This window comes from Poecilia reticulata, chromosome 16 (genome assembly GCF_904066995.2).
Source record: "Poecilia reticulata chromosome 16, P_reticulata-male-v2, whole genome shotgun sequence".
NCBI classification, from domain to species: Eukaryota; Metazoa; Chordata; class Actinopteri; order Cyprinodontiformes; family Poeciliidae; genus Poecilia; species Poecilia reticulata.
This window is the reverse complement of record NC_088845.1, coordinates 31,956,028-31,979,069: the sequence shown is the minus strand read 5'-3', so window position 1 is coordinate 31,979,069 and position 23,042 is coordinate 31,956,028. Positions and strand designations below refer to the sequence as shown.

General features: G+C 41.1%; 1 protein-coding gene across 7 annotated transcripts in view; it reads left to right on the top strand.

Annotated features, from left to right (window-relative positions):
• LOC103478802 (glutamate receptor, ionotropic, kainate 2) overlaps positions 1-23,042 on the top strand; it is a 549,772-nt gene that overhangs the window by 405,077 nt on the left and 121,653 nt on the right. For 6 of the 7 annotated variants that reach the window (XM_017309432.2, XM_081616747.1, XM_008432853.3 and 3 more), the window contains 2 exons: positions 5,268-5,491; positions 21,283-21,401. In XM_017309432.2, the coding sequence (XP_017164921.1) occupies positions 5,268-5,491; positions 21,283-21,401 (343 nt within the window). The remainder of the gene's footprint in view (positions 1-5,267; positions 5,492-21,282; positions 21,402-23,042) is intronic. The other variant, XM_081616749.1, reaches the window with a different exon arrangement.

Here is a 23,042-nt window from a genome sequence, read left to right as displayed (position 1 = left end):
TAATCTTCACTCATCACCTGCTGCGCCGCCTAATAGTCATGTGTTTCACATCATGTGCTGATTTTTCACTGTTCAGCATCGGATTCTCTGTTTTTATGCCATAATTCACATCTACTTCGTCTCCGTTTTATGTCTCGATTCTCCTGTTTCAGAGTTTTGCGCAATGTGCGCGTCGTTTTTTTTTTAACCACCTAAGGTTCACAGCGTTCAGGAAACGTATCGATGGGGAAAGGCAGACAGATAAACCTTTTAAAACTTAAATCAACAGAAACAATTTCAGTATTCTGATTACTGAAATTTAAAAGTGCTGTGGTACCGTTGTTCTATCACCAGTTTCATACCGGACCACTTACAGCACCGGTATCAACGCTATAAAATGAATGCTCTCTATCATGGTATCACCCATTATTTAAATATGTTCATTTTTCAGAGGGATACAAAGTGAGGGTATCGTGATTTTAGTAATTACATGTTTATAAGAGCGATTTTCTGTTGTCCTTCCATGGAAGCGGGCAGCTTTTAAACGGAAATAAAACATTTTTTAATAAAAGTTGCTCCTTTGACATGATCACAGAACTGCCAAAACATATGTACAAAAATCCTAAATAAAACATAAAATATTTGAAAATTAGACACCACGCAAGTGAATCACGGTAACATCATGAGCCGGTGTAATGCTGAACTGATGTGGTGAAGCTACCAGGAGCGGAGCGGAGCCAAGAAGCTGCAAACACTGCAGAAGAGCTGCCATCGATACAGTTGCAGCCAAGCATGATTTAATGTTGCGAAATACAGTTTTAGCAAGTTACTCAAAGTCTAAATTGATGCATTTAAGGTGTAAAGTTTACCTTCGACCAAACGCCCCCCAAAGGAATCCCAGTGCCCCCTTTTGTAAAAATGTCCGCCAGCACCTGTTGTCATTTTACTTTTGTTTGTTTCATTGTTGTTCTTACATATCTAAAACAAGTAAAAAGATCTGAATAATAATAAAGCACAACTGCAATCCTTTGGTCTGAATTCCTGGTTATTGTATTTCCACATACCCCTCGTTTTACTTTGTTCTGAGGCGTTTTAGATCATCTCACTTTGCTGTGTTTTTTTTTAATGTGAATGAGAAATTTCACACCCCAACCCCTCCAGGCTGAAGAGTGTTCAACTCCACCCCATTCGGCCATTTTTGTAGTTTGACAGCAGAAATAAAATTACCTGCCGACAAAAGCACTATTTATTCCAAAATGTAGTATATTATTATTATTATTATCTGGGCCATTCAGCATCCATACATGTTGGAGCCAGAGTCTGACTCAGAATGAAGACGACAAACCTGCAGAACGACACATTCAAATGAATGTATTATTGGTGTTATTAGTGTATTTACACTCTCTCCATCCATAATAACTACCTAAAATATGGAGCATAGTTTAGGTATGTCATATGCCTATTAAAATATTAATGCTACAACAATAGACACTCCTAGGACACACTCAAAGTACACAAAAAATGTATTTAAGGCCTAAAAAAGTGGATTTTGCATGTTATGTCACATTCCTATGTAGAGAATATTGTTAATTAGGAATTTCCAGGCCATGCTAGGTTTATTGACAGCCAACACTGCAACTTTCATCATATTTGAAAATATGATGGGAAAAAAAATTAAACAAAGAGATCCATCCATCCATCCATCCATCCATTTTCTTCCGCTTATCCGGGGTCGGGTCGCGGGGGCAGCAGCTTCAGAAGGGAGGCCCAGACTTCCCTCTCCCCAGCCACTTCTTCCAGCTCCTCCGGGGGAATCCCAAGGCGTTCCCAGGCCAGCCGAGAGACGTAATCCCTCCAGCGTGTCCTGGGTCTTCCCCGAGGCCTCCTCCCGGTGGGACGTGCCCGTAACACCTCACCAGGGAGGCGTCCAGGAGCCATCCTGACCAGATGCCCGAGCCACCTCAACTGGCTCCTCTCGACGTGGAGGAGCAGCGGCTCTACTCTGAGTCCCTCCCGGATGACCGAGCTTCTCACCCTATCTCTAAGGGAGAGCCCAGCCACCCTGCGGAGGAAACCCATTTCGGCCGCTTGTACCCGTGATCTCGTTCTTTCGGTCATGACCCAAAGCTCATGACCATAGATGAGGGTGGGAACGTAGATCGACCGGTAAATCGAGAGCTTCGCTTTTTGGCTCAGCTCTCTCTTCACCACGACGGACCGGTACAGCGCCCGCTTCACAGTAGACGCTGCCCCAATCCGCCTGTCGATCTCCCGTTCCCTTCTTCCCTCATTCGTGAACAAGATCCCCAGATACTTAAACTCCTCCACTTGAGGCAGGACGACCCCCCTGACCCGGAGAAGGCACTCTACCCTTTTCCGGCTCAAGACCATGGCCTCGGATTTGGAGGCACTGAGCCTCATCCCGGCCGCTTCACACTCGGCTGCGAACCGCTCCAGTGAGAGCTGCAGATCACGTTCCGATGAAGCCAACAGGACCACATCATCCGCAAAAAGCAGAGATGCGATCCTAAGGCCACCGAAACGGATCCCCTCAACACCTCGGCTGCGCCTAGAAATTCTGTCCATAAAAGTAATGAACAGAATCGGTGACAAAGGGCAGCCTTGGCGGAGTCCAACTCTCACCGGAAACGAGCCCGACTTACTGCCGGTAATGCGGACCAGACTCTGACACCGGTCATACAGGGACCTGACAGCCCGTATCAAAGGGCCCGGTACCCCATACTCCCGGAGTACCCCCCACAGGGCCCCCCGAGGGACACGGTCGAACGCCTTCTCCAAGTCCACAAAACACATGTAGACTGGTTGGGCGAACTCCCATGCACCCTCCAGGACCCCGCTGAGGGTGTAGAGCTGGTCCAGTGTTCCACGACCAGGACGAAAACCACACTGCTCTTCCTGAATCCGAGGTTCGACTATCCGACGGACCCTCCTCTCCAGGACCCCTGAATAGACCTTACCAGGGAGGCTTAAGAGTGTGATCCCCCTGTAATTGGAGCACACCCTCCGGTCCCCCTTTTTAAACAGGGGGACCACCACCCCAGTCTGCCAGTCCAGGGGAACTGCCCCCGATGTCCATGCGATATTGCAGAGTCGCGTTAGCCAACACAACCCGCAACATCCAGAGCCTTAAGGAACTCCGGGCGGATCTCATCCACCCCGGGGCCCTGCCACCGAGGAGCTTTTTGACCACCTCGGCGACCTCGTCCCCAGAGATTGGAGAGCCCAGCCCAGAGTCCCCATGCTCAGCTTCCTCAACAGAAGGCATGTTGGTGGGATTGAGGAGGTCTTCGAAGTATTCCGCCCACCGGCCCACAACGTCCCGAGTTGAGGTCAGCAGCGCACCATCCCCACTATAAACAGTGTTGGTGCTGCACTGCTTCCCCCTCCTGAGACGCCGGATGGTGGACCAGAATCGCCTCGAAGCCGTACGGAAGTCTGTCTCCATGGCCTCTCCAAACTCCTCCCACGCCCGAGTTTTTGCCTCAGCGACAACCCGAGCCGCATGCCGTTTCGCCCGCCCATCAGCTGCTTCTGGAGTCCCACAGGCCAAAAAGGCCCGGTAGGACTCCTTCTTCAGCTTGACAGCATCCCTCACCGAAGGTGTCCACCAACGGGTTCGAGGGTTGCCGCCGCGACAGGCACCAACAACCTTGCGGCCGCAGCTCCGATAGGCCGCCTCGGCAATGGAGGTACGGAACATGGTCCACTCAGACTCAATGTCCCCCACCTCCCCCGGAACGTGTTCGAAGTTCTGCCGGAGATGAGAGTTGAAGCTCCGTCTCACAGGGGACTCCGCCAGACGTTCCCAGCAGACCCTCACTACACGTTTGGGCCTGCCAGGTCTGACCGGCTTCCTCCCCCACCACCGGAGCCAACTCGTCACCAGGTAGTGGTCAGTGGACAGCTCCGCACCTCTCTTCACCCGAGTGTCCAAGACATACGGCCGCAAATCCGATGAGACGATGACAAAGTCAATCATCGAACTGCGGCCTAGGGCGTCCTGGTGCCAAGTGCACATATGGACGCCCTTATGCCTGAACATGGTGTTCGTGATGGACAATCCGTGACGAGCACAGAAGTCCAACAACAGAACACCGCTTGGGTTCAGATCGGGGGGGCCGTTCCTCCCAACCACGCCTCTCCAGGTCTCACTGTCATTGCCCACGTGAGCGTTGAAGTCTCCCAGTAGAACAAGGGAGTCCCCAGGAGGGGCACTCTCCAGTACCCCCTCTAAGGACTCCAAGAAGGGTGGGTAATCTGAACTGCCGTTCGGCCCGTAAGCACAAACAACAGTCAGAACCCGTCCCCCCACCCGTAGGCGGAGGGAGGCTACCCTCTCGTTCACCGGGGTGAACCCCAACGTACAGGCGCCCAAATGGGGGGCAACAAGTATGCCCACTCCAGCCCGGCGCCTCTCACCGTGGGCAACTCCAGAGTGGAAGTACGTCCAGCCCCTCTCAAGGAGACTGGTTCCAGAACCAGAGCCATGCGTCGAGGTGAGGCCGACTATTTCTAGCCGGAACCTCTCAGCCTCGCACACTAGCTCCGGCTCCTTCCCCACCAGAGAGGTGACGTTCCACGTCCCAAGAGCCAGCTTCTGCAGCCGAGGATCAGACCGCCAGGGTCCCCTCCCTTGGCTGCCGCCCATAGCACAATGCACCCGACCCCTTTGGCCCCTCGGACAGGTGGTGAGCCCATCGGAAGGGGGACCCACGTCTCCTCTTCGGGCTGAGCCCGGCCGGGCTCCGTGGGTAAAAGCCCGGCCACCAGGCGCTCGCCATCGTGCCCCACCTCCAGGCCTGGCTCCAGAGTGGGGCCCCGGTGACCCGCGTCCGGGCGAGGGAAAACGCAGTCCAAAGTTCGTATTCATCATAGGGGTCTTCGGGCTGCACTTTGTCTGGTTCCTCACCTAGGACCTGTCTGCCTTGGGTGACCCTACCAGGGGCATAAAGCCCCAGACAGCATAGCTCCTAGGATCATTGGGACACTCAAACCCCTCCACCACGATAAGGTGGCAGCCCAAGGAGAGGTAAACAAAGAGAAAAACATAAAAACAAATTTTAGGATTTCAGAAAAAGAAAAATGTTAGTGAAACAGTGAGAGTATGAATAAAAAGAAGAAAAAGAGGGTTTTAAATTTCTTGCATGTGGTTTTAGACATTTTAAAGTGTGAAAGAAATGTGTCTTTTAATTGAATTGCTTCTAAATGCTTTCTGTACCTGCAACTTAAAACATATCATTTTTCATGTTTCTTTTTGCTGTTGACAGAGAGCTGATCTGGCAGTGGCTCCCCTCGCCATCACATATGTGCGTGAGAAAGTTATTGACTTCTCCAAGCCCTTCATGACGCTGGGTATAAGTATACTGTTCCGCAAGCCCAACGGGACCAACCCTGGGGTCTTCTCCTTCCTCAACCCACTCTCACCTGATATCTGGATGTATATTCTGCTGGCTTACTTGGGTGTCAGTTGTGTGCTGTTTGTCATAGCCAGGTAACATGTCACTTTGAGTGATTGAAGTTCCACACAGAGTCAGATACATGTCTAGTTTCCATCAATGATGTCACCCATCTGACTTTGAACATTTTTAATGATAGTCCTCTGTGACAGTGGTGAAATAATCAATGTTTAGGCTCAATAAGTTCACTCTTACATGTTTTCAGTGTCAAATTGTGATTAGCCACTAAGGTGGTCTCCGTTCCACTCATGTACATGTTGAACAGATGAAATATCTTCTTCCAGATTAACGTAGGTTTTGGGATAACTAGTGTCCAATTCTCATACTGGAACTAGTAGGTGCCAACAATATTCTGGTAGCCACGTGTGCTGGGGTCCTGAGAAAAGATGCTGCAGAACTCTCAACCATCTCAGGATTTTATGTATGGAGTGAAAATAGTCTCAAAATATCTGTGCGTGTGTAAAAGGATTTGTGCGTGTGTGTAATACTGGATTTGTAAACCTTAAAAATAAAATAAACCTTCTCCTACACCTAGAAATGTTGAAAACGCACACACAAATCACCTAGTACACACACACAAAACTGCATTTACACACAAATCCGGTTACAAGTGCACAATTATTTTTGGGACTCATTTCACTCTTCGGGGAAGCTCCCAGATTTGTGTGTAGATGGTGCGTTTACATGCTAGTAAAAGGGTCATCTGAGCTTTGCTCTGAGTCTAGTGTTTTTATCCTCTGACGTTTCTCACTGTGCTTGTGCCAAAGTGGCAAATAGTTTGGTGGAAAATGGTATATCTCAGCACTTCCTTATAATATCCTAAAAATATTTCTAGACATATTGTGCATTTTTGAACGGTACAGGAGACTAAGTGGTCTGAATAACGACCACTGGGTGGCAGAATGATTCGCTGGCCTGAAAAATAGCCAGACAAGACGGAGCGTCCCGGTGGTCTGTCCTCTGAAGTAAGTAGGAGCTAAACCTGCAGGCTTTGCTCTCCGATTATAATGAGACATGGAGTAAATAAATGATTTCAGATTGCGTTTTATATGTCTGATATTTTGACATTCTGCCCTCCTCATATGTTTCTGTTACGGGAGCTAATGTTTATGTCAGCTATGCTACTTTAGCTCTTCGCAGCTAAGCGTGGATTTTTAGTGTCACACTGAGCACAGTTTGATAGTCTGTCATCAGATATACAGTAACTTTAACCCAGGTTGATCTAGTTTTATGATGCCGAAGTCGGCAAGCATCTTCAGGAGATTATGGTAGTTATGGATGTTGGTCTTTATCACTGAAACTGTATTTTGTTGCTTCAGCAGTAATGAAGGTTGATCTGGACTTGCAGGAACATCATCTGCTGCTAGACTTTATTCACCAGAACAAACTGAAAGGTACTTCATTCATGTTGATCTGTCAATTATTTAAGGATTTAGTCTAATGTTCACCCATAGGCCTGTCACAATAATCAATAAATCAATTGGATGATAAATTAAAACAAACTCAATCATTTCCATAGGCCTGATTTATCGTTTCTGTGTTTTTCTCTCTTTGTACCAAAAACTGGAACTTTGTTTAAAAAGACTTCAAAATTCATTAGTTGTTTTATTTATTCTGAATATTAAAAATGTCTTCCAGTTCCAGTGTTAAATGTTCATTAGAATTTAAAGTGTAATGACCTTTGAGAATGTGTTCTAGCATTATTATTTCATCATTACCATTATATTACTTAAAAATGGTTTCAAAAGAAAGCAATATTATCTTTTGTCAAGAACGTCTGGAACAACTTATCAGACAGTAGCATTTTTCATGGTGACAGACCTATTCAGACATCCTCCAGAATCTTCAGATTAAACTGTTTGTGTCTGGTTCTCTGAAATCCAGAGACCCCATTTTATCGGCCCTTAAACAAATATATACTTCATTTGCAAACCAGGACAAACCTGCTGTTCGTGTTTGTCTTCATTTCAAGTTGACTAATGTAGATGGTAAAATGTATTCAGATGGTTTAGATTTTCACAAGCAGTAAATTTTTTCTCAATTGATATTTTGACACAATTGACAGCTAATAAGCACATACGAAAATAAAATATTTTAAACATTTATTTATATAGCACCATAGAACTGAAAGTCACTGACAGTCAGGTTTGTCAGTGCATCAGCTGTTCAGGAAAATCAACATACTTTATTTCTAACACTAACTGTCTATTTGCACTTTTCTCTGCATCTTCAGACAATCTGCAGCAGCTGAGATTCAACACCAAAACCTGAAGCTTCAAACTGAGCTGTTGACTGAATCTGTTGGTAGATGTTATGGTGTCTCCTTAACCTGACCTTGGTCTTCTTTGAATACACAGCTTTATGGTGTTTTCTTCTTTTTAATTGATTAGAGTAAATATTTGAACATCCATGTAAGTTTTAAGACATTTCATAGTTAACTTTAGGTGGCTGTGAAACCACCCATGTCAATCTGAACCTATTTTGTTAAAGATTCAACAGATTTGTTGCAATCTTAAATATTTAATCTGTCCTTTGTGTGCAGTGAAATTAACATCAAAGTTAATTCAGGAAACACTTTTGTCATCTTCTTTCTACATTATAAATCGAATGAGGCCTCTATTAAAATCAAATATTTGTGACATCAAACTTTTTTTTGTGCCATAAAGCAGTGGTCAAACTATGGCTAAATGTTTGTAATTTACTTTCAACAAATGGAAACCAAAAAGGTTTTAAAGTAAAGACACTATGAATACTGCTCATCTACCTGAACACAGGTAAAGTTTCCACTGTATGCAAGTAAGCTAAGGTAAAGTAAGGTGATTTTATTTATATAGCACATTTTCAGCAACAAGGCAATTCAAAGTGCTTTACATGAGTTAAAAGTAAATACAAACAAAATAAACCAAAGGAAAGAAAAAAGAGGAAAGAAAACGAATCTAATGTTGTTCTAAAACATGTAGTTCCCAAACTTTTTCTAATGCCCCCCCTTCCAGTGGTTTCCAAACATTTTCTGCCCCCCTGCCCCCTGTCCCTGCACCTGGTGGGGGGAGGGTCGACTTTTTTGGGAGCAAAATTAATGTATGTAGCTGAACATAAACAACACCGGTAGCCTACAGGCTACTTGTTAAGCTTAAGGTGCTGTATTGATATTAGCTAGCTTGTCATCTTTTAGCTAACATTACCTGCATTCAACAGCTTTACTCAACTCAGTCAGTTAGTTTGGGGGAAATGCTGTTAAAAGTTCTTTGCGTTTTGCTGCCATGATTCTAATACAGACATGCGTAGCTCCGCACAGCAGCAACAGGTCTCCTTCGCACCCGCACAGGTGTAAACCCAGCGCGAGTGTTGTAGCGCTCATATTGCGTTTAAAGGTGGCTTGGAAAAACAGGTTATGACATGTTAACAATGGATGAAACAGTTTTAACTGCTGATAAAAGTGACAGAGGACACAGATATGGAAAGTGTGGAAGCCCCTACTGTATCAAATTGACATAGGAATAACAGACAGTTGGCCATTCAAAGGTAAAAACCGAGCACATACAGCGTTCATGATTTATTTTTTCATCGAGACGACCTCCCGCGCCCCCCTTGCAATGCCATTGCGCCCCCCCCCCCTCCTAGGGGGCGTGCCTCACAGTTTGGGAACCTCTGTTCTAAAGTATGTTAACCAAGTGCTCCTGTTCAGGGTTGCTAAGTATCTAATTCCATTTCTAAATAGTGAGTACTCTACAGTTTCTGATAAAATAAGCTAAAGAGTGACTGATCTAATTCCTTTTCTGGGTTAAAGTGAGTACTCCACAATTCTAAGTTTGTTCTAAATCCTTTTCTGGGTTAAATGTAATATAAACTAAGCAGTGACTGTTCCTGTTAAGTATTTCTGGATTCCAAGTTTGTAGTTATTCTAATTCTAATTCTGATTCCATTTCTGGGCTGTATAATATTGATCTAAATAGTGCGTACTCCACAATTTCTGATATTACTAATAAACTAAAATAATCATGTTCTGGGTTAAATAGTGAGTACTCCACCGTTTCTAACAAAAAAGAGGAAAGGACACATTAGGGCAGGTGGCAAGATTCAGACAAAACAATGGACAAAACAAAGACACGAGTGAAGGCAGTGACATCAAAGAACCATGAAGAAACGTTACTGATTTTCCTGGCAGAGTCCGATAGTCCTAAGGACATTCTCCTAAGGAATGTCCTTAGGAGAGCTCAGCTTCACAATGCCATGATAACAGGAGGGGGTGAGGAGGGAAGAGCGTTGTGTTTACATATCTTCAAGGAGATTAGAAATATGCAGCCCTTCCAAGGCCACACTGGGAAAGCCAATTCAGAAACAGAATGTCTTAGGTCGGGAAGATTATACATTTCAATCTTCCCTAAAGTCTCTCCGATACATCCCAGTTCCCAATCATCCAAATTAGTTTGGACGTTCTACTGAACTGAAACTAGCAACTTCTCCAAGATCGATTCCAACTCGTTAGTGAGTTTTAGAGTCATCGTCTCTGTCCACACTAACAGTCTGAGTGTTTGCTAGTTCGGCCAAGTGCGTCACAAATTTGTCGATAATCCAGGAATCCACAAGCTCCAAACAGCAGAAATCCTGTTATCATGAATAAATCCAGGGTGAATCCCATTGGGTGTGTCCCTGCAGGACAAGAGGGCTCTCCTGTGCCCAGACTTCTCGTCGAAAATTTTATCAATTGCATTGAGAGATCGCTTGACCAGATGCATCATTTGTAGATTTGGATGATGCGCAAAGAAAGGCTCCAAAAATATAGAAAAAGATAGGACAACAACAGAGCAAGCAGGGAAGGCATGGGCAGGGAGGGAGCAGAGGAAAAATGTGTCCACCTTCATTGAGAGCAAGAGAGAAACAAATGTGATTACGATTGAGTGAAAATTGTACAGCAGGACTTTAACTCCAGTTCAGAAGGGTAGGTGTCCTCCAACCTTTAGATGTCTTTTCTGTAACGCACCTGAGTCAAATCATGTGGTCAGAGGTCATTAGCACGACTCTGGAGAACTTGACTGTCCTAAGCAGCCATTTAATTCAGGCGTGCTGGACCAGGATGTATGTAAATGTTGCAGGACACCAGACATCAATGCCTGGATCTGAGGATCCTGTTAGAGGATCAGTGTGTTCCTGCAGCAGCTCCATCGGATCAGAAGGTAGATGAGATCTGAAAGATCCTGATCCTCCAGAAAGTGAAATAACACCAGACCCAATCCATCAGTCAGCCGAAACATATGAGGAGGGCAGAGTATCAAAATACCAGACATATAAAATGTAATCTGAAACTAGAAAATTCCTGCAGAAATTTTAAAGGGGCATGCCAAAGTGTGCCCGTCGGTTTTGACGCAGCGCTATGATGTTAAAAATTAGCATTAATGCTAAAGAAAGCTGCAACGTAGTCAATAACCTTTGGAGAGGCAGAAGCATGTTTAATAAACTGTAGTTGTACCATTCATTATGTTAGAATTGATGCATAAGCTAAAATTAGCCAATATGCTAATGTTAGCTTAAATGCTGGCAGTAGCATGTGGAGCAACACGACCATGTTGTTTTAATTTTACTACTCTATTCAGTATACTAAACATGTGTAATTAATGAGAAAATTAGGTAAAAGCTAACTTTAGGTAAAAGTGCTAGTGCACTAGTCATAGACAGTGAAATGCTAACTTTTGTACAAATGCTAATGAACTGCCTTGCTGAGCATCACCGCTCTTTTCCTACGAATCCTCTTCTGCTCTCTCTGTCAGGTTTGTGATCTGTAGCATCGCAGGCGCTGCGTCTGTGCCGCTGGTTCCTTAAAGGAGCAGCGACGTTATTTTCTGTCCATAGACTTTTAATCAACTATTTATTCTTATTTATGTCAGATTTTAACATGGGGGGACATATGTGTAATGGTTATAGTCTTGAATCAGTAGTATAATGCTGAAAACACAAGCAGTTGTAAATACCAGTAAACCCTACAGTGCAGTCCTGGGGAGCTGCAGTTCCAGACACTGTTCTGTTGCTATGGTAATTAATCCCCTGCAGCTGTGAGAGCCAAAGAGCGGGAAAATCCTCTTCAGACACAGTTTCTATACTTGGGAGACACCAGGCGTCAGTCTGAAGGACCCTGACAAAAAGCATAAGCCCTAGCAAATTTTTGTAAACATTGTACATGAGCAGGCATGTGTATCTATGTTATGACCAACTTTCAGACCAATAGGGCGATATTTATGCCTGTGAGGGGGATTTAAAAAGGGTTTTTGAGTCAGCCATAAACAGTCCTGTGTGTGTGTTTCATAGAGAAAGATTACTGATTCTGTGAGACACAAAATCTGAAATTTTTTCGTTTTTATTAATTTATGTAATCATTTTAACTCCGATCCCCAATAAAAATAATAGCTCCCTTCTCGGCATCGAGCCGCACGATTTGATACCACTTTTGTGGGTGGGCACGCAGCGGTACGAGCCGCATTAACGGTAATGGAAGAAAAATAAATAAAGAGACATTCTATTAGGTGTAGAACAATAGGTGCCTGCCATGCAATGCATGGAGGCAGTACTGACTTGCTTCGCAAGTCAGTACTGCTCTCCTTATGCATTGCAATGGCATGCCCCTAATTATTTATTATTACTCCATGTCGGAGTAATTATAAATCAGAGAGCAAAGCCTGCAGCTTCTACTTACTAAAAAGGAGAGATCACCAGGACGCTGGGTTTGCCTGGCTATTTTTCCACCCAGCGAACCATTCCGCCACCTAGTGGTCGTTTTTCAGACCACTTAGTCTCCTGCACCACTCAAAAATGCACAATATGTCTATAAATAATTTTAGGATATTATAAGGAAGTGGGACTGCACAGTGGCGCAGTTGGTAGAGCTGTTGCCTTGCAGCAAGAAGGTTCTGGGTTCAATTCCCAGCCCGGGGTCTTTCTGCATGGAGTTTGCATGTTCTCCCTGTGCATGCGTGTGTTTTCTCCGGGTACTCCGGCTTCCTCCGCCAGTCCAAAAACATGACTGTCAGGTTAATTGGCCTCTCCAAATTCTGTGTGTGTGCATGGTTGTTTGTCTCTGAATCTTTTTATACACGCACAAATCTTTTTACATGTGCACAGATGTTTTGAGACTATTTTCACTCCATATTTATGTGTCTGGGAGAGTTGGACCTAGCTTGTGTGCTCATATAGTGTGTGTACATAAGTGTGTGAGATGTGTCAAGCGTGATGTTAATGGTGGCAATCCCTCTCCCACCTTCCCTTCACTGTCCCTGTTGTCTTAGACTTCATGTTGTCTTTTCTATTCTCTAGTTTTCTTCACCTTCCTTCAAATACAGTATGACTCTGACTCAGGAGTATTTTTGTCACCAGACATATTAGTTGGCATTTTAGCTCTAAGGTTACCCAGTTAGACATGATAAATCTGTTAACACTCCCTGTTACCTGTACTTGAGGAAATTGCTATTTTTAGCTAACAAGGGAGAGGAATGTATACCAATTGTTAAAATTAGACTTTATTTCAAAATTGTAAATCAGATAGGCTCAAAACAATTTCTTGGTGAACTGGGTAAAATCATTCATACAGACTGAGATGTAAACAAGAAGATCCTCTAGTAGTTGGCCAAATGTCATTTGCTAATAAACAACACCCTTTTTGTAGCCATCAAGGTTTTTGACAGTAAAGGCCTGGTCTTCTTTGTACTATAGATTTAAAAATATATGAAAGTATATGCTGTGTGGGGATCATAGAAGGTATACCGTATACCGTACAAGTTCACTCATGCTCAAGATAACTGAATGTAAACCCTAGATCTCTGAATCAGTTCATTTTTTTTAAACTCTTTGATTCGAAAATCCTGGAATCAAAAGAGGAATGGTTGTTTCCTACTGGCTTAGATTGTGGTGAAGACTTTATAGTCGGTTCTTCTTGTGTAGAGAGTTTATATGTAATCTTCTTCTGTAGCCCCTAATAATAAAATCAAGCAGGTGTATTCAGTTGTTCAGAAAAGAATTTCAACTGTGCTTTATATTAAAAGACAGTGGGAAAAAATAAGCTCATTTGACTCACTAAAGGCTCAATGAGTTCTGATTTGACATTGTCAGGCGCATAGTGTTCTCCTTGATTGTCTTTGTTTTTGAGTGAGTCATTCTAACTGTTTTTGTGGAGGTGTAGCTAAAATCAAGACTATATTTTTTTAAAAGAATATAATAAATCTTGGGTGCTTGTATGTTCTTGTAGCATTCTGCAAGTCTTTTTCTAAAAGGACTTGCAGGGTTGGGAAATTGCCTCTACTTTGGCAGTGAATCTTGAATCTTGGTGAAGAGTAGAAGAGAAAAGAAAGTCCTGTTAACCCTAAAACTGTTGGGCTGCAGGGCTTTTTTGCAGCCTGAACCCAACAGTTCTACTGTTAACACACACACATGTTTTTGATGTTACTGGCATTATGATCATGCAAGAGAATGTAAAGCAGCAACTGTCATCTAAGTTGGCTCAGAATATGCACCCATCTGTAATTGTTATTACAATTAGAGTATTTGGGTAAGTGTATTATTTCCCCCTTCAGCTTACCTTCTATTCTCCTGTGTACACAAATGCATGCTGGGCAATAGTTGCATGTCTTTGCATTATGGGTAGCACAAATCCACAAAATGTCCAGATGGGAGAAGACTTTGTGAACAGAGACATCATGGAGGGAAGTAGAATCACTATTCTACTTCCCTCCATGATGAAATTTAAGACCTCTGGATTTTTGTAAATTTATTTAACTTTATATAACTATATATGCTTATTTTGATCCTTCTGATTAGACGTTGGTTGTTATCCCGCATTAGATGAACTGGGCTATATTTACCTTAACATTTTTACAGATAATATTTTTCTTTATGATTAATTAAATAAGGTCTAGGCCATGTTGTTCACACAATTGATAGTTATTTAACTGTGAGCTTTTTCTACAAAGCAATGTTAGTTTCAAACCCAAACATTGTGATCTTATGTTCTGTTGTTTCATGATTTCATGGTGGAGAGCTCCAATCCCTTTCTTGCAGCTCTCTGAGAGCTGCAAGAAAGGGATTGGAGTTATTCATTAAATAACTGATTTAATGAAGCAGTTATTCCAACATATTTTTTAGAACCAAACCATTATGACTGGTTTAAAGCTCACAAGCAAAAGTAGATTTTTTTTAGTTATTCACTACATGTTTCTGTACACGTCACACGTTATCTATGTCAGCTTGTCTTTGTGCTGTGCTGGGTGAGTGTTTTGTTTATGTCAGTGAGACCACAACTACAAGCTAAAGGCAGTAGTCAGTAGTGTAGGAGTTAAATCATCCTTTTTTCATTTATTTGTGGGCTTCTTCCACTTTGATGCACAGCTGAAAGATTACTCACCACATGGTCTATTTCTCATCATTGGTATCAGGGTTAGTGGGGATTATTGTTTCTATTGCTGTTTTCTGTTGTTGATGTGGTGGAAGTGGACATCAAAGCTCTGCTGACGTCTGTTCATTGTATAGTTATTAGGTTTAGGGAATCAGGTATTCTGAATCTTTACCTGCAGAGAATTTTAAGAAAACAACAATAGAGATCAGGGAATTATTTGTTACACAATTAGTGAGTAATGTGCACCCTTACTATCTTGTTAAAACTTTGTTGTAATAAAATCTGATTATTATGTGCCCTTCAGGGCTTGAGAATGTGCTTCAACTCTGATCCTTTTTCATAGGCATCAAATGAATTAAAAAAGACATTCATATACGTTGTACACATATAATGGCTCAGCCTTATAAACAAACCTCTCTGAATCTCTCACTATCCAAATTTTTCACAATATTATTTAGATTTTGAAACACATTCATTTTAATCCACCCATCCATCATTGTCATCCTTACAGGGCCACGGATGCGCTGTTGCCTGTTTTGGTGCTCATTGTAGAGTGGTCAGTTCATTAAAGAGCAACACAGAGACACACGGAACAAGCAGCCAAACACAGACATCTGCTCATACCTAAGATCAATTTGAAGTGGACAATAAGCCTATCATGCTGTATAACATTTACTTATCTTATGTGTCTAAGACACTAGGCTATGTGTCTTAGACCTAGTTCATACATAGCCAGGTCTTTTTTAAAACGATGTAACAGAAATATTAATTTCTATAAAATAATCTTGTCCACACCTGATCAGTTTAAAAAAAGTGTTCATTGACACAAACCCGTTGAATTACACCACGTAGCGTTGTTTTAAACATGCCAAAACCATAGGGGCAGTGTAGAGCAAAGATAAAAACTATATTAGCAAATAATAATCCTCCAAAACAACCATGACTTCCTATTAAGAATGAAATATGCCACCAGGACATTACTTTGTGTGTGGACAGACAGAGAGGTTGAGCTATTTTTAAATACCGTGTTAAAATATAAAGTTAATAAAACACAAGACGGTATCAACTGGGAATCATGTAATTGAAAGTATGTTGGCACATGTGGACATTGAACTGCATTGTGCCTCCATATTGGGAGAGATAGCTGGTATAAAACAGACCTCCAAACTCTTTCTCCTTTGTAAACTCAAAAAAATGCAAAGGAGAAAGAGTTTATAAAAAAAAACAATTAACCGCAACAAAGTAAAATTAGCACCTCTCTGATAGCAGGCATCTTTCCTCCACTACATGGTCAAACAATAACAATGGTCACATATAACACGTTAGAGGCACATTATTTGTTCCAGACTGTAATGCGCTGACCTCTAAATCTTCAGTTTAGAGGTAATTTGTCTTTTTAATTTATCTACACGCAAATGAAAAAATTAGCATTCGCAAATCTTCACTTGAGCCAGAGGTTTTATCAACCTTTTTTAGTGCTATTAAACAAAAGCTACATGTGTATTTAAGGCCAAATTGCATACAAATCTAATCAGTTTATCAGATATCTGACTATGATATCAAAGATAACAAAGACCTAATTCACTCTATCTTTTTCCAACTCAAGACTCCTCATACTCGGTTGTGAAAGCTGTAGATCACAACCTGATGACCACATCATCTGCAGAAAGCAGAAACGCAACCCCAAGGTCAAAACGGATCCCCCTCAACACCTTGGCTGCGCCTGTAAATTCTGTCCAGAAACTTTATGAACAACATCTGTGACAAAGGACAGCCTCGGTAGAGTCCAACTCTTACTGGAATCGAGTCTGACAGTAAGTCAGGCTTGATACTGGTCATACAGGGACCTAACAGTCTGTAACTCAGACCCTTTGATTATCTCCTGCAGAGTACCCCCACAGGGTAAGGGACACAGTCAAATGCCTTCTCAAGTCTACAAAGCACGTATAGACTAGTTGGGTGAACTCCCACACACCTTCCGGGACCCTGCTGAGGGTTCCAGCGTTCCACGACTGGGACGGCTCTTTCTGAATCCGAGGTCCTTTCCAGAACCCCTTAATAAACCTTACCAGCGACTAAAACTAGTTGTAGTTGTAGAGTGTGAAATTCTACCACATTTTGCGGAAGAATTTATAACACCAGTTGAAGCTCAGGTGTCAATATATAAAATCCTTCATCCTCTGACAGAAGCATTGTAAGTGTTGATTCATTGCTCTGACATTGGCTTTATCAAGAGTGTCATCAAAGGATTTTCACTAGGATGGCCTGGCCCACATAGAAAGATAAAACACTCACAATGATTCTGAGCTGCAGGTGAATTGTCTCTTTTTGTCTCTTCTTATCTCTGTATTGACCTTGCTCAATGTCCCCCCAACGCCATCCCGCTCCTCAGAACTGATGATATGAGATAGTGTAAGGGCAGGGTAATTGGATCAAACTGACAGAAAATAGGCCAAGCAGTGCTTCCATGAGAAACAGGTTAAATTTACTGGTCTCCTGTAGGTGGCATTGGTTTAGCATCTGCTGACCTAATCACCAGAAGCAGAACTTCAGTCAGGCATGTAAATATTCAAGCATATCACCTCTATTGTTGCTGAGTAGTGTTTGGCTCCTTGTGTTGCTTCCAGAGAAGATGCATACACCACTGTAAGGTTGCAGTTTTCCTGAACTCAATCTGGCATGGCAAATTGACAAGCAAGCAAATCTGAGGAAATTTGAAAGAGCAGACAGATTAATTTAAGGCCAATCATTCTTTTAAAGCTTAAATCAAGAGGGCATTCAAAGGTCCTTTGAGCTATACCACACAATATCCTCTAATCAATCAATCGATTTTTATTTGTATAGCACATTTCAGCAGCAAGGCATTTCAAAGTGCTTTACATAATTAAAATAAAAACAGCATGTGACATTGAATAAACAGTGAGAAAGAGAAAGAGATTAAAAAAAAAGATAAAAACATTAAAACCCACACCCTTTAGGACATTGGTCCCCAAACTATGGCCCGCGGGCCGGATCCGGCCCGCCTCCACATTTGGTCCGGCCCCCTGAACAATACCAGAGAGCATTCAGATTTTTTTTCATATATTGTATTTTCCAGTTTATATGTAGATTTTTCTTCAACCACCAGGGGGCTCTTTAGCAGGAAGTGTGTCCTGTAAACTGTGGGTGTTTTGTTTTGCATGGCGCATTGCTGCCATCTGTTGGACTTTTAGGGAACTGCTTGACTTTTATGTTATTTAATCAGTGCGGTTGTTTGATAGCAGTAGAGCAGATGAACACACGTGTCTGTTATGAACGCCGCATTCAGGTCGAGTTCTTCAAGCAATGCCTGTAAGTAGCAGCTTATACTTCAAAACGAGCCTTTATGTTAACATATGATAAAATAAGTAACTTGTTTATTGAATTAGTTTTGGAAATACCTGCGGGCGATTTGATTATGTGCTACGTCATTGCTAACTAGCAGGCTGCTAAGATTTCTCAGGTCGTTACATAGCATTGCCGCTCATAGCATTCAGAGGTAGCTGTTGTATCAGTTGTACTATGCATCTGAATATAAAACACTTCTGTAAGCTGCTCTGAGCTCATCCTGAGTTGTTTGTGTTTTGACAGTTTCACTCCATTCTACATGGAAATAAAGGAAGAACTAATTAATCCTGACTCGTGTGAAAGGAGTTTGGCTGATGGTTAGTTTTGGTACAAGACACCATAGTGAGACCATTACAAAGTAAATCATTGAAAATAAAAGAAAAAAATTACCCATTAAAACGGAATTAGGTTTTAATAAGGAATTGAAATTTGAGAATGTTGTTGATCAGTTAAATAGCATTGAGGGGAAATGCTATTTAACAGCTTTTTAAATAATACTGGGATCATTATGAGAATTTGAGGTATAGATATTAGGATCCAGTAGATGGCAGTAGTGCAACAATAATGGATGCAAGCTGCTGTTGAAATCTAAAGAAGAAGAAGAAAGTGCCCATTTTCTCATGCACATGCTAGTAGCAACACAAAGGATCAGCACTTTTACTGTTACAGTTAATGTTTGGAAACGACCGTAATCAGTTCAGTTAAATCTAAACTTGGCAACTTTTTATTTTTCAACGTAATAAATGTGATATTCAATTGACCTGTTATGACTCAAATTTTGGGTGTCCGCCCCCCTCTGCTGCTGCTGCATCGCTGTGGAAAACCTGGAGCGACAGAGATATCTGAGGCTTATATGTGTGTTTACTGGTTAAAAAAAAACTTTGGGGTTGTGGTTTATAGTCCGGTTCGGCTCATAGTTAGGAAAATACGGACTATAATACTTCCTGGATTTTTTCTGTGAAGAACCCAGAGAGGTTTATTTGGTTATTGATTTCATTAATAGTGTTATTATTTATTTCCTGACTTTTGTTCTGCAAAGAACCCAGAGAGGGAAACAATACATTCTTACATTTAGGCACTTCTGCAATCATCTCACTTTTTCTATTACAAACTGACTCCGGCCCCCGACCAGAGAAGGAAAACGTTATGCTTTAGGACTTCAGTTAAACATCGTTTAACTGGGATTCTAACCCTCGGGGACTTTGGTCAAAAACACCTTTTGACAAGGACTCCAACCTCTAGGTTTTTAGTTGAACGCAGTCAACTGGGACTCTAAACCCCGTAGAACTTTAGTTAAATGTCGTTTAACTATACTAAGTGATGCAGAGGTCAAAAGGGACACCTCCTCTAACTACATTATAATGTTGAAGCCCATTAGTGTGACAGGATACAGATAAGTTGCTGTCATTTGATCAACACAGTCATATATCTTCATGTAGAGCCTTGAATACAAAAAGGTAATCACAGTACTACCATACTATGTAAGAAAAGCAAAAACAAACTTTGATCTTCCTTAGCCTCCACGCAAATAAAAAAGGACATTCACTTAAGGGTTTAACTTTTTATTTGAATTAGAGTAACATGGCCCACACTGAGACTACATAATGCATAGCAATTTGATTGGATAAACCTTAAGAGTTTGTTAAGCAGCTTGAATTAAGACTGCCCCCTCTCACCCTCACCTCCCTCTACAGTAGTATAACTCAAATAAGGTCAGGTTGCTTAATTGTAGACCAATCAACCTTTACTAATGCAATGTCGCTTTTATTTAACATGAATAAATGAGAAATCTCTCTGCTTGAGAAGTGGGCTGAGTGAGAGGCAGCACCAGAGCCAGTGTGGGCACAATGGGAATGAACCGTTTCATCTGCTGAATATTAATGTTCCTCCAAGATTATAGGGATTATTAGTTCTTTTCTCAACTGACAATGGGGTTATTTTCAGAAGCCATCGATTAAATTGCTGAGGGAATTGCCTTTGATATGAGCATGCCCACATGAGGAGCTACTTTTAGAATCTGAATAGTTCTAATTCGAAGCCACTTTATTTGTAATGAAAACACCTGAGAGATTCAGATGAGGATGCAGTTTTTGGAGGCTCTTTGTGGAAGTCCAACATCTTCTGTTCCCTTTAGGGTGGCAAAGATTAGAAAAATCAAAATCAGTAAAAAAAAAAATAATAATAATAATAGCAGTCCTCTGCCATAGCTCTGACATATACAGTAGAACCACCTTAATCAGCAATGACTTGAGTCAATCATCTTTATGAGTGTATATATTTCTCACATTCCTCTCATTAAATTTTGGACTTCAGACTGTTGAATCAGTTCAATAAGATTGACTAACGGTTTTCATTATAATGAAAATGACAACATTTTCATTGTAATGGAGGATAACTGGGCCATTACAATTCCTCTGTTGAAGGTTTTGGGATCATTGTCCTGTTGAATCACCAAATCCAGGCTTGAGCTTTTTGACAGATGGCTTCAGTTTTTACCTTTGTGTTATTTGCCTCTCAAAGGGAAATAGGATTGACTTTCTTAGTTTAAAACCATACAAACAGACCCAAAATCTTAAAGCTTTGAATACCATGTTTGAGATTTGGTATTATGTATTAGGAGTTTGGCTTTCACCAAACACAACATGGTATTGTCTGTTATGAAAAATGTATCAGTTTTATTCATTTCCATTCAGCAGAAGTCTAATGTTTTCTTGTCTGATTTTGACACAACACAGCATAAGATTAAGTATTTTGCCATATTTTGAGGTTTTATTTTACCACCAGATTTAAACTGAATCTGATGGTAAAAAAAATAGATGTCAACATAGCAAATGCCCAAACATAAAACTCCTTCTATACTACAAGTGTGAATGTTAATCAGATTATAGTCAAATTAATAAACTGTATTCTTTTTTTTGCTGTATTTACATAAAAGCATAGAAGTGTATTTTTAACTAGCTAACCAATATTTTGTCTTTATTTTTCCCCAGATGGAATGGCTATACCTGCTCTCTTTTACCATACATGTCCAGTTGTTGGTGAAGCTACACTGAACATTGTTTGTGTGCTCTCTGTTAATCATCACAGGTTTAGTCCCTACGAGTGGTATAACCCCCATCCCTGCAACCCTGACTCTGATGTAGTGGAAAACAATTTCACCCTGCTTAATAGTTTCTGGTTCGGAGTTGGAGCTCTCATGCAGCAAGGTAGACGCCTCTGCCTGCTCCTCCTTTTCTAGAACATGTCCCACTTTTTTGCTGGGGGTCAAGCATTCTCTGAAACAGGCCCATGATCATGCATGGGGGCCTCTGTGCATGTAGTTAGATGCTCTATAGGTTGTCCAGCAAAACGGATTAAGTGGAATGAAAGTAATACAAACAATAAATTGGTATGGTGGTGCTGCATGTTTCCCATCTGCATTTGACTTTGACTTAGAATTATCTATTCCCCCTTTCACTTCCCTATATATCCTAAGCCACACAGTCAGGTAAGTGCACATATACAAAGTATTATACAGAATATGTACAGAGTATTGGAGTGGGATCAAATGGATGAGGGTGAATGAGATTGTGACGCAGCTTTCTAAACAAAGATGAACAAATGTCGTCGACACTATTTGCTATCTTAAAACAGAACGGTTTCCCATGTGCTGGGCAAGTAATCATGCAAATTACAGGGCATGAATCTTTGGCAAATGTGGCATTCTTTCAAATTGTATTTGATTCAAAGTAGTTTCAATATATTAAGAATCAGCAGCAAATCTGAGAGAAAGGAAGTTACTACTCTGACAGGTTATAATAATCAGACCTGTAACAATACTGTAATAATGATTTTAAATGTGTTCTGTAAATGTTTAGGTAAGCGTTTCTTGCTTCTTGTATGAGGCACTTGAAAAGAATTATATTGCTTGAGTATAATAATAATAATAATAATAATAATAATAATGATAATAATAATAATAATTTTTCACAATTTTTTTTACTACTGCTTTTTAGGCTACTGAAACAGCTACACATAATTCTAGCTTAATTAAAGGATTTTTTTGGTTTGTTTTATTATAGCTAGGCAAGGTATATTACTTAGATATCAGAAACCAGTTGCTCATTAGGCAGGATCTGCAACCTTTACAGTCCAAGGAGGCAGTTTCACCTTCAGTCATGCAAAATAAGTCGTTTATAGCTGCAAATGTTATATCTCTTGGGAAAAAAATACAACAATGCTAATAATTTCTGATATTTACTCTAGGAAAAATTTCATTTTTAAAGAAGCATCATTTTATTTTTGTGCTATTTTCGTTTTCCTTTTTGATTACATTAAAATAAGAAAAAGTAACACTTTTTCAAAAAGACTTTGGATACATTTTCTACTATGAGATGGTGATATTTGTGGAAAATATGTAAAAATAAATAAATGCAGAGTTACCAACCTAATGACAAGAAAAATACATATAAAAGTATCTTTAATGTAATTTTGATTAATTTCATTCAATGCAATTGTTCCGTGAAAAAAAAAATTAAAACTACTAAAATGTACATTTTCTGTTAAACCTATATTTAAAAACAGAAGTTGGTTCTTTGTCATTTTTAGTCAAAGTTATTAAGAGCTATTATGAAAAATCCAAAGAACCATTTGTGGCCCTGGGTCTAGGGCCCAGGCTCCTAGGTGAAGATTTGCAAACATTTATAGAGGTTATTAAAATCGTCACATGACTACTAACTAAAATCACTGTGAACATGTTCCATGAATGTATTAGTGATGCAATATTGTGCAACCGCTCTCCACCAACAGTATAGGAATAATTAAAGTTAGAATTACAATAACGTTCTGCATTAATACTGTTCTGCAAT